General features: G+C 35.1%; 1 protein-coding gene across 6 annotated transcripts in view; it reads right to left on the bottom strand.

Annotated features, from left to right (window-relative positions):
* Positions 1-13347, bottom strand: part of PPARA (peroxisome proliferator activated receptor alpha) — a 41885-nt gene that overhangs the window by 17692 nt on the left and 10846 nt on the right. For 4 of the 6 annotated variants that reach the window (XM_054218838.1, XM_054218830.1, XM_054218823.1 and 1 more), the window contains exon 4: positions 457-701. In XM_054218838.1, coding sequence (XP_054074813.1) covers positions 457-664 — 208 coding nt within the window. In that variant the 5' untranslated portion in view covers positions 665-701. Of the gene's footprint in view, positions 1-456; positions 702-1085; positions 1165-13347 lie in introns of all 6 variants that reach the window. The other 2 variants (XM_054218847.1, XM_054218864.1) reach the window with 2 other exon arrangements.

The following is a 13347-nucleotide window of genomic DNA, read 5'->3' as shown; positions in this document are numbered from 1 at the left end:
GCATGTTCAAAACATCAGTATGCTAAAAGATACTGGAATTCTAGGTGACCTTTTAAGGGTTAGATTCTGGCAAACATTTCACAATACTTTTCAAATTTACGTGATCTCAAGAAACTTTAAAAGATGGGGAAATCCTTTAGTGCAATATTGGGACTTCCTAAATGACTACAATACATAGTAACTTCTTTGCTAGTAATAGTCATTTTAAAAAGTTATTTTGAAAAATGTGCTGACACTAGTGATAATTTCAAACAGCGACTTTATGGTACAGTAATTTTTCAGTGACATTTGTCTAATAAGTTAACTACAGCATTGACTATTTTAAGACTATGCTATAATCAGCTTATATATTTCTAGTGTCAGTCATAAATAAAAATCATTGCATTAAGAATTTTTTCATTTCTATCACTATGTATTTATAAAAGAAAGTTTTATGGTAAATCAAAACTCTCTTACCTGTAATAACTGATCCATCAGATCCTGGACCATTTCCAAGTGACTGGAACTCTGTTAAACTTAAAGCTCCAGAGCTGTCATCACCTAGAGACTGAGAGAGGTCTTGAATGTTCTCCATACCTTGTAGGAACTCTCCAGATAAAGGGCTGCCTATATCATCCTCCTCCAAGGGAGTAAGGGGATAGAGCTGGTTTTCAGTGTCCACCATTTTGATCAAATAGAGCAGTCACTCAAACTTCTTTACGCTAGTGAAAGAACAATTAAAAAAAGATTAAAATCCTGTATTTAAAATACCAGAATTTTTTTTTAATATTTGAATCAGTTGCAGCACACTGAATACACGAATTCAAATCCAAAACTGAAATATTGTACAACATTCTGTTGCTCCATAAGCTTTATACAACATGAATCATCAACAGGACAGAGAAAAAAAAAACAAACCCAAAATACTTCAATATGTATTAAAGTTATGACAAGATCAATCAGTAGACTGTTGTTTTCTCTCCTTTGCTGATAAAAGTTACGTATTGTGTTCCTATAGCAGGCATTATGCACTTCCCATCAAAATTTATAGAAAAATAACAAAAATCAATATGCATACATATTATGTTTGAGCAGTCTTTGCTCACCTTATCTAACAGCTTTAGATATGTTGATTTGGTCCTCTGTTCTCATCTCTTTCAGATTTGTTTGATAGGTCTTATGACACTGCAGAGAACAAAATACTGTCTTATACTAAAATCTTTGTAGAAGTGGACCAAACTAATACTTTTTAACCTACTTTGCTCAAAGAACATCTTCAGCAAGAGCGCTCCAGCATATACAATCCAATGTATCTGTAATTCCTAGAGTTAGTTTTATTTCCTACAGTGAAATAAGATGGTAAAGTTGCCTTCAAAACTGGCCACCAGTGTCATCAACTTTGAGTAACAGCACAGATTCCTAAGAAAATGTCACAAATTTTAATTCTTCTCCTATTGACTTGTCAGGTAAGGAATTAATAAATGTACTGCAGAATGTTACTACTGCTGCATATATATAATTCTGCTAAAAGAAACTCATCTTTTACAACAAGTAACTAACACTTGCGTTATACTCAGTACACGCACAAACACATCCTGCTGCAGTCTTGTCCATGCAATGAATATGCATGGACATTTAGAGAAGCTCTGACTGTTACTGTGGTTACCGCTCAACGCTGGCCTTTCCAAAGAACACGTGTTCGCTGCAGTTTATTGTGAAGCTTGAAACTGCCATTAACTGGTTACACGGGGATATACAAATGCTGGTTTTACAATAAAAGCGCTATGTTATGATAACAAAAAAGATCTTCCTTGATGTTATCTGAAGTTTCAAATACCAGCTAGTTTCATTTCTATGACACTAAACATTTTATATTAAGGAATCAATCCTTTTCTTTGATAATCTGTGACAGATTCATTCTATGAATATCAGGCATTTATTCTAGAGAAAAAGCATATTTTTTTGGCTATGTAACTGACAAAAAGGGTACAGTAAAAAGTAATACAAAGTGATGACTACTGCTTTACACACTAAAGACAAAAGATATTAAAAACCCTTCAAAATGTTTTGAGGCAAGATATCTACAGTCAAGCCTTTTATCCCCAGGCTGCTGGCAAAGGGCTGTCTTCAATTATACTTGCTTTACATGGTATTATACAGATGTAACTGAGGGCAGAATGACCTACTCTAAAGAAGATTAAAAGTTATGTTTGTAACAACCTGCAATATGCACATAGTTTTTAAATTATTTATTTTTCAGGTGCACTTATCAGTGCACGCTGCTGTTTCTTTCTGCTATTTCAGGAAAACCAATGGTGCACATATATCCCTCCTGTCGTGTTTTCCAATGTGTTCATTACACGACTATAAGGCAAAAAAAAACAATTTAAAAAAAATAATCTGTATTACATATGGCTTTCTATTCTACAATTTGCATCCTTCCAGCTAATCAATGTTATTTAAAGTACACACATTAGACTTGTCAAAACTTTCCTTTGATTTTCAGAGTACCCAAATTTTTTAACTGCGATACCAAATGGCTGTATTTGCACATTTTATGCACCCATTATTCATTTTTATCAAAGTGAATAGGCATAAAAATGCTAACCGCTCAGGTACAAGAGGAGATTGAAATTGTAGTGTAATCATAAACTCTGATGATTAGAACAAAGTAGTATGTTTTATATATCCTTGGGCAATTTATTACAGCTCTGTGCACCGTTGTACCTGGGTTTTTTTGTAAGAGAATATGTCAAGGCTAAAAAGAAGAGTTTACTGAAACAGCGTCTAGTTAGATTATCCTTCCGGCAATTCACGAAAACAATGCTATTATAGTATTTAGTTTGTGGCACATTTTTTTTTTTCAACCCAAATAGCATTGTAGAGCAACGATACAGATTTATTTCCCCAGTGTAATAGCTTACCATGTACCTGGAAGGACAGAACTAAAGGAGTAGCAGACACAAACACACAGTAAAATCCAGAGCTTCTATTCATTTTACTCAGTTCACACACTGAAACGGAGCTCTTTATGAAAGTAAACACTGAAGATTTCAGGATCTGTCCAGCATAACTGAGATGACAAAGTTTTCAGAAGGTTCACTGTACTTTGACTATTAAAACTAAGCCAAATACAATATACAGTTCTGAAGGCTGAAGACTGAAAGGAATCACAAATTATAAGAATCAGATCTTTAAATATCAAGCCAAACTAGATAAAATCCACTCTCCCTTGAGCAGGAAAAAAACCAGATGCTGTCACTATTGCTAATACATCACCTCATACTACAAGGACCCTTAGTAAAGATCTATTTGACCAATTTCTTTGTAACAGGATAGTATTAACTAGACAAGGTATGATGTAGCAAATAAGACTATCTAGGAGACTAAGAATGGGAATTTATCCACAATTTCTAACACCAGTTACAGACAGATATGTTACTGTTGATTTTTCTTGGATGTATGACATTGCTACTCTATCACTATTCACAGCTTGGCTGTATTTAAAAATAACAGTCAAATTAAGTTTTCCAGTTTGATACATTAAATACTCATTAGGACATTATGCCAGATTGCCAGTACTGTAATAGAATATTTATAAGCAATACAAGAGTTGTCATGCACATCTCAACTTCTTTCTGAAGGGATCAGTTGAGATGTCGATGCAGCTTTTTATTTTAAGACCATCCAAGCAACACTGACTGTAATGCCTAATTATTTTACAATGTCATTATATTGGAAAACTGAAACAAAATAACTTCTTTCACATAGAAGACTGAAGTGTAATTGCTATCAGTTATAGCCCCTACAAAATTTCCATAATCTGAAAGTATTTTGTAAAATAAATTCCAATTGTCACTTTTAAAGCTCAACGGTTGTCCTGTCTCGTAGAACAACCTTCGTTTCTCTTATAAATCCGACCAGCTGGTAACCTGAAAAAACAGTAAGAAATATCTGCATTTCATACTGTAACATACATGACCATAGTTACTGAAGAAAAAAAATATCAGAAATTCTATGGATGAGAACTCTAAATAAAAAACTACTTAAAAATAAAAAATCAGCCTAATGCTTTAGGAATGTATGGTCACACAACAAAGGAAAACAGCACAGATTATAGTGGATTATCTGACAAAGACTTTATTGCTAAACCATCTGCATTTATTCAGAGCAATGCTTCCAATCTCATGAAGACTCAAGATGGAGAGTAATTTTGCAGATGCAGCATGCATTTACAAAACATTACATTCACAAAGGAAGAAAAAGAATCAACCGCAAGCATTTCTAGTTATCATCATCTGTTATTCTCTGCCAGTACTTTCAATCTTGAACATCTTTGTACAATTGCTCTGTTGAGGCAGCTTGAACATGAGGCAGCATGAGGCAGCTCAGTAACACCTGGAATTAACTGCTGTTTGCTGTTAGTTATCTAACAGAGTCCAAGACATGACATTGTGCACCTGATATCCCTGATGTAACTGGAAGATAATGTACTCCAGTTGAGAAATGAGAAATCACTTTTATGTATTTTATTTGTGAAAACAAAGTTAAATTGCTATTCCTGTGACACGTCTATTTTGTAGTGAGGGAAAAGAGTAAACAAACCTTGACGTAAATTGTTTTTCTAATGATAGGTGAGAACAACAACAACTGTCCTCTGGCAATCCGAAGGAGACTACCAAATTTGTCTCCCTAGGGAGCCACCAACAAAAAAGGAAGAAAGGAATGGCAGAGCGTACAAGCACTGCTCCTCCAGTGTGCTCTTCATGAAGTTCTCCCAGGCTAAAACAGTTGTTCCCAGTCCAGAAACATTATATTCCTCTGTAGATATGTATCCTGGCCTCAGGATAGCTGGGGAGGTTCCAAGAGGCACCAGGCTCCTTGTACCCAACACTACTTCAAGTTCCCTACTGACTCACGTACATCTCTCCAAGTAGGACTTCTTCATCCAGCACAACTATTTTTAAAAGATTAAGTGAACACTGAAGTCTATCTTGAAACAAAATAGGTATTATTTGACAGGAAAACAAAGGAAAGGCTTGACAGCTGAACTCTGAACATGGCAACAGCTCTTTGAGCAGCGCGTCTGGTATTGCCCAAATTGCACCATACTTTTCCACGTTTACAGTAAATCTTTAAAATTCAGTAGTCTTTTTAGCTGAATGTATCTAATAACAACCTAACAGATTGTGAAATATAAACAAATTGCTTATTGTTTTAACTATTAAATTGCATACCCTTTTGTACTTTCAAACACTACTAGTAAACTACAGCTGCTTAATCATTACAGCTCGTCAATGATTAACTAGCTACCTTAGCAATCATAGCCATTATATAACCATTTCTGAAGACTGTCAAAATATACCAGTATTTTCATTACTGAAAAAGATATAATGAATACTTTTTTCATAAGCACAGAAAACTTAAGTAAAATTTCTAGTATTCATGCGATAAACTGTTTGCCTTCTGTCTCTGTATTTTGTGCATGTTTATACATGCGTATGCTTTAATTGGTAAGTTTCACTTAATATGCATATTGATCCTTGCCTTTTTGAAAATAAAGCTTCTAAAATAAAAAGGGTAATGATTATAAAGTTCATTTAAGTAATATTCACAGACAGTACTTGGCTTTACAAAAGATGCCATACATGTTACAACAGTAGGTGTGGTAGCTGCAGCATGATAATTCCACTCAAGCATCTGTGTAAATCAACATTTCTTCTTATTCTTGACTTTAGAAAAATTCTGTGCCACAAAGACACTGGCAGAGGATTTTCTCAGTTTCTCATATAATATTTTAGTCTGCATACCCCCTTTCCTACACCCACATACAAACAAACACACACAAAGTAAACCAAAACAAGAGAGTATGAAATAGAAATGTAAGAACACAATTTCATGAAATTATGGTTTTAAGGATAAACAGGTTTTACTGGTGCTCTCTCACACCCTGTTGTCTCTGAAATACGTCTATTTTCAGAAGTCCTCCTTTCCCACCACCACACTGCAAACACCCAATAAGTAAGTTACCTATAAGCTTGAAACAGGTCTTAAAGAAATCACAGTCAGATTATCAAAGAAAAATACCTAATCATGTAGTGATAGGTTGTTTGCTTCATTGTTCAAAGGGACCGTGTGAGACTAAAACCCCTGTCCCTTCCACATTTAATATTTGCCACGCTAGGGATAATCACTGTAGGAAACAGGTCTCTCAGATGCAAAGGTCTCTGAGAAGCAGTAACAAAGTCTGGATTTACTGCATAAACAAATTGATCGTGTAAAGGGCTTGCTTGCAAATACCAAGGTTAAAGTTGAAACAATCATTACCTCTAGGTCATTTTGAGAACGTTGGGGCTGAACACAGCACCCTTAAAACTAGTGACTGCAGTGGATACTTTTAGAAAATTTAGGTGCATAGGAAGAGCCTGAAATATGCAAGCTACAGGATATTTCCAATATCCAAATTCAACATCTAAACCCAACTGAAAATAAAGGTAACTGAAAATAAAATTTGGCACCTAAAATATGAAATCCAGTTCCCTATCTGGGAGAAGATGCATGTTTTCTCCTCTATCCCGTGCTATACGATTCAGCTCTCATACTTTGTAACCTTACATACTAGTAACATTTTATAATTTACAAAGTGCTAAGAACCCAAGACAAAGAGAATTTACTATGCATGTGGTCTTCATCAAGACTGTCAGTTGCACCCCCCCCAAAAAAAACCAAACAAAAACTTTGTATTTTCTCCCTCTACAGTTATACTCTAAGATATCATATGAAACTTATAAGCATCCTTGCCTTTAAAACAAATCAAAATACCCTAAATTTGAAAAATGATACTAAAATTGCAAAGTTAAGCTCTTAAAAGTGACGTAATGAAAAATTCCATGTAACCTTGATTATGCTACCTTATTTTTTTTTTTATGCGTTACGATAGAATGTACATATATACTGCACAATGTTCATCTTTCCCCACATCACTCCCCTTATAATTGGGTAGTGCATTAAACAGAAGTGGAGTTACATAGCTTGTAAGGCAGCCTGATCTATATTAGTCTGCAGCAGGAAAAAAGCTGTTAATTTATTGGTTGATCAAAAAGGAAGAACATACTTTCCCTAAGCAAAAAAGGGAGAAAAAGACAATCCTCTTGCTCTGATCCATGAGTACTTGCAGAACTGGAGGACCACTAGAGAATTTCCGAAAGGAAGAATACAGGCCACAGGGGCGAGTCTACTGGCTTCAGAAAGTGGGGACCATGACGAGTTTTACTCTGAACACATTTCTCTAATTGCATCAGAAGATGCAGAGACAACACACTTCTAATCTCACATGGGAAGAGTTGATAAAGCTTTGAAACACTGCAAATATTTTGCTGATTGATATTAAAAGTGGTAAGAACAAGATGAGAATATTTTTTTGCTTTTTATATTACTCAGTCAAACCCAAGCAGAAATTACTGAGCCTGGCAGCAGCATTTCTTTGGTCCCAGGATTTTCTGTCCCCTTGGATTTTAAAAGACATGATCCAAAAAGAGAGAGGAAAGGCAACATTTTCTTATTGAAAATTAACAATTTTATCAACTTTTCCATACAAGTAATTAGCCAACACCATAAGCAAGTACTTTTAAAGATGGGACTAAAACAGATGAATTAACATTTTGTACAAGCCAGCGAGCAATAAGAAGATGCACACAAGAGCAATGCTGACTAACGACAGGTCAGGGTGAACAGTACCACATAAGCAACTGACTATGTATGTTACACTAAGCAAAAGTATTCTTCAATTAGGTGTACTCCATCAGACTGTCAGGAGCATATATGATTCTTCTACGTTGCAGCACCAGCTCCTATTAGCCCAACACAAATAAGGCCAACATGGCTTATTTAGGCAAGGTGTTGAGATCTTTAAATTAAGGTTATTTTGCGGCATATGCAGAACAGATGTTTTCCGGCTATATAGAAAGGTATAATGATGTTGCCAGAAACTCTTGTATCATGCAATAGATGTGATATTTGGCATACAGGTTTGCCACTAGTTTAGCAAAAAATCTCAGTTCTTAGGATGCCACTGTTTTGTTAGTTGTTCTAACAAACAGTTATTTTTACTTTTAAATAATAAGGAAATTACTTAATAAAAGTATAAACTGAAATTTACAAGTCAGTGGTACAAATACACACTTTTGCTGGGGGCAAACCACTTTTAAAAGTAAGAACATATGTAAGGTGATACTAACATAAGCACTATCTGTCACGTGGCAAGAAGAGTATTACCAACAATAAAACATAATATCAGGATACAAATTCTGTATCGAAAACACACAAGGGCTATCAAAGAGGACGTAGCGATACTAAATATGAAAGATTCCTTACATAATACTCAACTGCAAAGCATCCATAACATAGAATATGTATTAATTGACATTTAAAGCTCTAGGAAAATCTGTTTAACGTTTGTGTCCCTCCCAAGCAAAAATCTAAATCTTCAATCTGTATAATTATAAAAACACTCAGTGAACGGCAAGAAATACAAACTCATCTTGGATCGCTAGAGAAAATGCTACCATATCTCCTTATGAAAGAGAACTTTGAATTGCTTATAATTTCAGTATATAAAAAGACACAGTTAAAAATTGAGCATTTGCACCAATATCACAACCTACAATGACCAAAAAGCCCAAAATACTTATTGAAATGATTGCTTAACACTGCTCAGCTATGAAAATTTGGGCAGACCCTACAGAGAAACAGACAAAGACAGCAAAAAAATCAACTAATCAGCCAAGGAAGAGGGGGAAAGCACAGACTGAAAAAATACAGAGAACAATGACATAATCACTAACAGTCACTATTCAACTACTTTGCAGTTACTGAGCCAGCTTCAATGCCTGTTGGCATCTCCCTGTAGCTTCTTTCCAAGATTTAGTGGCACAGGGCAGAAGCTACTTCATGGGTCCTGACTCTCTCAAGTGGAGTCTCATTATCTGGAATATATTAAAAAAAGATAAATGTCTCTGAACAGGGCCACTCATCCCCCTTTTAAATGCAACATTTCTGCTTTAAAACTATTCAGCTGCTTTCTATACCTTCGTCATTATATATTCACTATTTCCTCCAATATTTTCTTTCAGTTATGTAACACACTCATTATACTCTAAATAGTTCTAAAAATTGTGGGTTTTGCCAAGATTACTGTTTAAGAAGTAACTAATAACAAAACTATTCAGGAGGTAATTAAACTATTTATCCCAAATATCATACCCTCTCACTTTCACACAACACATGCAATTACTAACAAGTGAAAAAAATTATAAAGTAGAAATCAATTTTTAGCAAACAGACATAAGAGGGGTATTCATCTCACCTAATGTCAAGCACCTCACTCACATGTTTGGGTTGAGCGGAACTCAATGGACTTTCCAGAGCCGTGACAGATCTTTGAGGTCATGATTACAAATTAAAAAGCGGTATTTTTTCGATCAGATCGTTTCCCTGATTCAGTTCACTACAAAGCCTTACAAATATTGTGCTGGCTCAATGGAGGGAGCAGAAGTAAGTGGTTGGGGAGAGGGATGCATGTGCTGCTGCATGGCCAACAAATATATGCGTATGTGCAGCCAGAATCCCCTCTGAAGAATCCAACGATTGTATCGATAGGCTGGACCTGTAAAGCAGGCGCTTGCATTGCCTGAAGTAAAGCAGCCGTGCCTCTTAAGTCTCTGATGAGAGCTGAAAAGTGCTCTACGGACAACACAGCATCTCTATAAGATTAAGCAGCAGCATCTTTTGACAGGGCCACGCAACTGGAATATAGGCTGGGGAGATCATGTACATCCCAGTTACTCATCATCCTTCCAGCAGTAAAACTCCCATGGAAATCCAGTAAATTGAAGATAAAGGCATTTACTCTAAGTTGAAACAATGTGCTCCAATAAATAAATAAAACAACAATTCCAATGCTGGACACTCAAGCTGAGAGTAGAATCTAGCTCAAAGAAAGACTTCAGCTGCTTGTAAAGAACAAAACAACACCCTAGCATGTTGTTTTCTAATGGCAAATTTTAAATTCAATAAGCCCCTCAAGAACTTGGTAACTAGGAACTCGGTTGATAACACTTTACGTTTACATACATGACTTTTACATTGACTTTATATTAGACCAGAAAATATATTTCACTATATTTGACCCACAACATCAGACTAGTCAACCTCTAGCAGACAGAGCTCAACTTAAGATGTAAATGTCACAGTTCCTGGTTATCAGCACAACAAGATCTGAAGCCCACCTTGAAATTAGCCATTGCTAACCCCTTTAACAACAGGAGTTAGATTTGACTTCATCAACAATGGGACATAAAAGTTTTGTAACATTTGCTTTCAGGCTCCAGAGACAAGACTTACAAGTCTATCACCTCAAGTTTACATCTATCTGAAGTCATACTTGTTTTCTTCCACATAAATGGACATCAGATGCATCAAACGTGACACTGAAATTTGCAGCAAGGTCCTGCTGATCAAAGAAAAATCTGGTTTTCCTATCTCATTTCTGTGAAGAGTGGAGACTGGAGTGTTGCTTGAAATGACGTCAAGCTCAAATAGATTCAAGTCTGCATAGAATACCAGTATGACATTGATATTTTTTGTTTGCCTTTTTCTCCTCTAAATGCGAGTTTTCATATCCAAAATGGGAATACTTTGGTGGTTTCTGTAACTGGGAATAGGAAGACCTGCATTTCATTCTAGTGAAAGCCGAACTGAAGCTAAAGTCAGAAGTACCTATATGCCAAAGTAAAGCGTTCAAATATCCCTTTTAAATCTATGTCTGCTGAATCCTTTTAATTTCTTCTAAGAGTTCATTAGTCAGGACTTCAGTATCGGTCAATAGAAATACTAGTTAACAAACTATATAATATTATTTTAGAGTTACTGGTAACCTATAATGTTCTCAATGTTCTCCTTCACTTTACTATTTTCTTCAAGAAGTGTTTTGATGGAGTCTTTTCTTTGTTGGTTTTTTTTTTTTGGTTAGTTGGCTTGGGTTTTTTGATGTTCTGGGTTTTGTTTGGTTTTTTAAACTACTTTATAATACAGTCTGATGTCAAGATGATTCCTGACACAAGTCAAAGATATAAGTGGAAAACTTTGCGTTAAAGTCTTTAGCCTTGCTTCAACTTTCATTGTCAAGATGCCTAGAAATCCTGAAAAACTGGGAATTTGTAATTTTTTTTTCTTTCTCTATATATTCTGTCTCTGTTTCCACTTTTATAATAAACAATGACCTCCAACACATGGTTGAGAATCGACTACAAGCTTAATCTATAGAATAAGCCCACTATTATTAACATGACGTTAAAAAAAATTTAAACATTAGCCTGGACAACAATACGAGGGAGGTTTATTAAATTTCTTATGTTATTTATTAATACACGTAAAGCAAGTATTCAGATTGGAGTTAATAGTATCCAGTATTTTTGAGGCATGACCAATGAAGCAAGTATATTTTATTAACAAGAGATTCAAAAGAACAATAGGATGCTTTTTTTCTGCAAGAAACTAAGCCATGGCAACACCTTAGTAGCCACTATATTATAGGGTACTCCATGTTCTCTGATATGTGGTCTCTTTCAAGTTCAAATACAGTTCCATAAGTACTACTTACAGCTCACCACAGTTTCTAATAGAAGCCTCATTTCACTGTCATAGATATTTATGCTTGCCACACACTCTCCCTTTTTCTTTTCCACTCTGCAAAGAGTCTCCAAGTTTTGCTCTTTATCCAATGCATTTCAATGTCAGTATCTCAAGTCACTGTTATATTCTACTCGAATTATCCCATACTTGAGCAAGATTCAAATGGTTACACATGTTAATCATAGCAGTCATAGCAATTTGTGCTTTAAACTTTTACAGATTCTAAGTCATTCATGACAACATGTTGTAGGTGATGAAGCCAAAAAAATACAGTGTTTAGCACACAGATGCTTCATGCGTTTGCTGAACACTTACACATGAAGACCACAACTACTGAGAAACAAAGATTTGATGCATCATTTAAGAGGCTGTTTTCTTTACATGTACATTAAAAGCAAGGATTTGATTTATGATTGATATTTGAACCAATACAAGGTCACATTCTGACAAACATGACATTTATGTATTTGCTATTTGATCCAAGGTCACGTTCACACAAGTGTGTCATCTGAGTATTTGCTATATTTTTATTACTGCATTAATGAACTCAAAGCTCTCTTACTTTCCCCCCCATGTCCCAAACCTCCTTACCCATTTATGTGGAAGTCATCTGTTTTTTTTCCTAAGTTTTGTGATACTGTGCAAATGTCTGACAAGCTAATTATATAAGCCAATATTTTGAACTGATTAACAGTTAGGGATACCTCGACTTCAGAAATCGGTGCTCAGATTGAGGCTAAATCTGAGCCCAGAATTAAGAGATTTTTTTAAAAAATGAACAAACCAAAAATCCCACAAAACCCCTGTATTTTATGAACTGCATGCACATATTTAGATGTCCTAAATCATTATCCATTTTCTTCTAAAAATAATATATAAAAATAAGTTTCAGTGGTGAAGTCAAAGTTGATTCCAACACGTACAGCATTTACAAGCAGCCTACGCATCTGTCCTAACATGCTGTTCACTGGAAACTAGATCCTTAAGACTAAATTGGAATGTTGCAATTGTTTCCTGACACGTGTGATTACGGCATCTCAGATTATGCAAAGTGGCTTCTCAACAATTTTCTTACTATACCGTGATATTCTACAGAGACTTCATTTGTTGAAGGATAAAGATATCTGAGGGTAAAAGGCAAATACAAATTGCATTTTAGTCTGGTAACTAAATGATTATCTCCAATATAATCAATTTTTGAAGTAAATAAAATGTAAGCCCCTTTCTAAGTCTCCTGCAGAGTACATTTTCACTACATATGGTAAAAATAAACTTCAGAGGGTAACAAACTAAAGACATCTGTGCAACTAAAATTGTCAATTAAAATTATAATCTAATACACACAGATGCAGTGCTGGGCAAAATTTTTGGCCATTTTCCATTAAACATATTAACTGTGCTATTACATAACCTCTGTAACTCAGAAGTTTTACTTGCTCATGTGCTTGATAAAAAAACCCCAAACAACAAAAAACAAAAAAACCCCACAACATACATGACTGTTCTATCCAGAAAGGCATCATATCTTTTACAAGCAAATCTGTCCAGAAACTTGAACAAATGGGAAATTTTAGACATACTAGATTTATGAAAAGGAAAAAAAAAAATAAATAAAAAAATCAATTGCCACTAACTTACAGAGTCAAAGAAAGACTTTGCCACCCTTTCTAAAACTTT

Source organism: Rissa tridactyla, chromosome 1 (assembly GCF_028500815.1).
Source record: "Rissa tridactyla isolate bRisTri1 chromosome 1, bRisTri1.patW.cur.20221130, whole genome shotgun sequence".
NCBI classification, from domain to species: Eukaryota; Metazoa; Chordata; class Aves; order Charadriiformes; family Laridae; genus Rissa; species Rissa tridactyla.
Note: the sequence above shows the minus strand (reverse complement) of the source record. Positions and strands in the feature narration are given on the sequence as shown.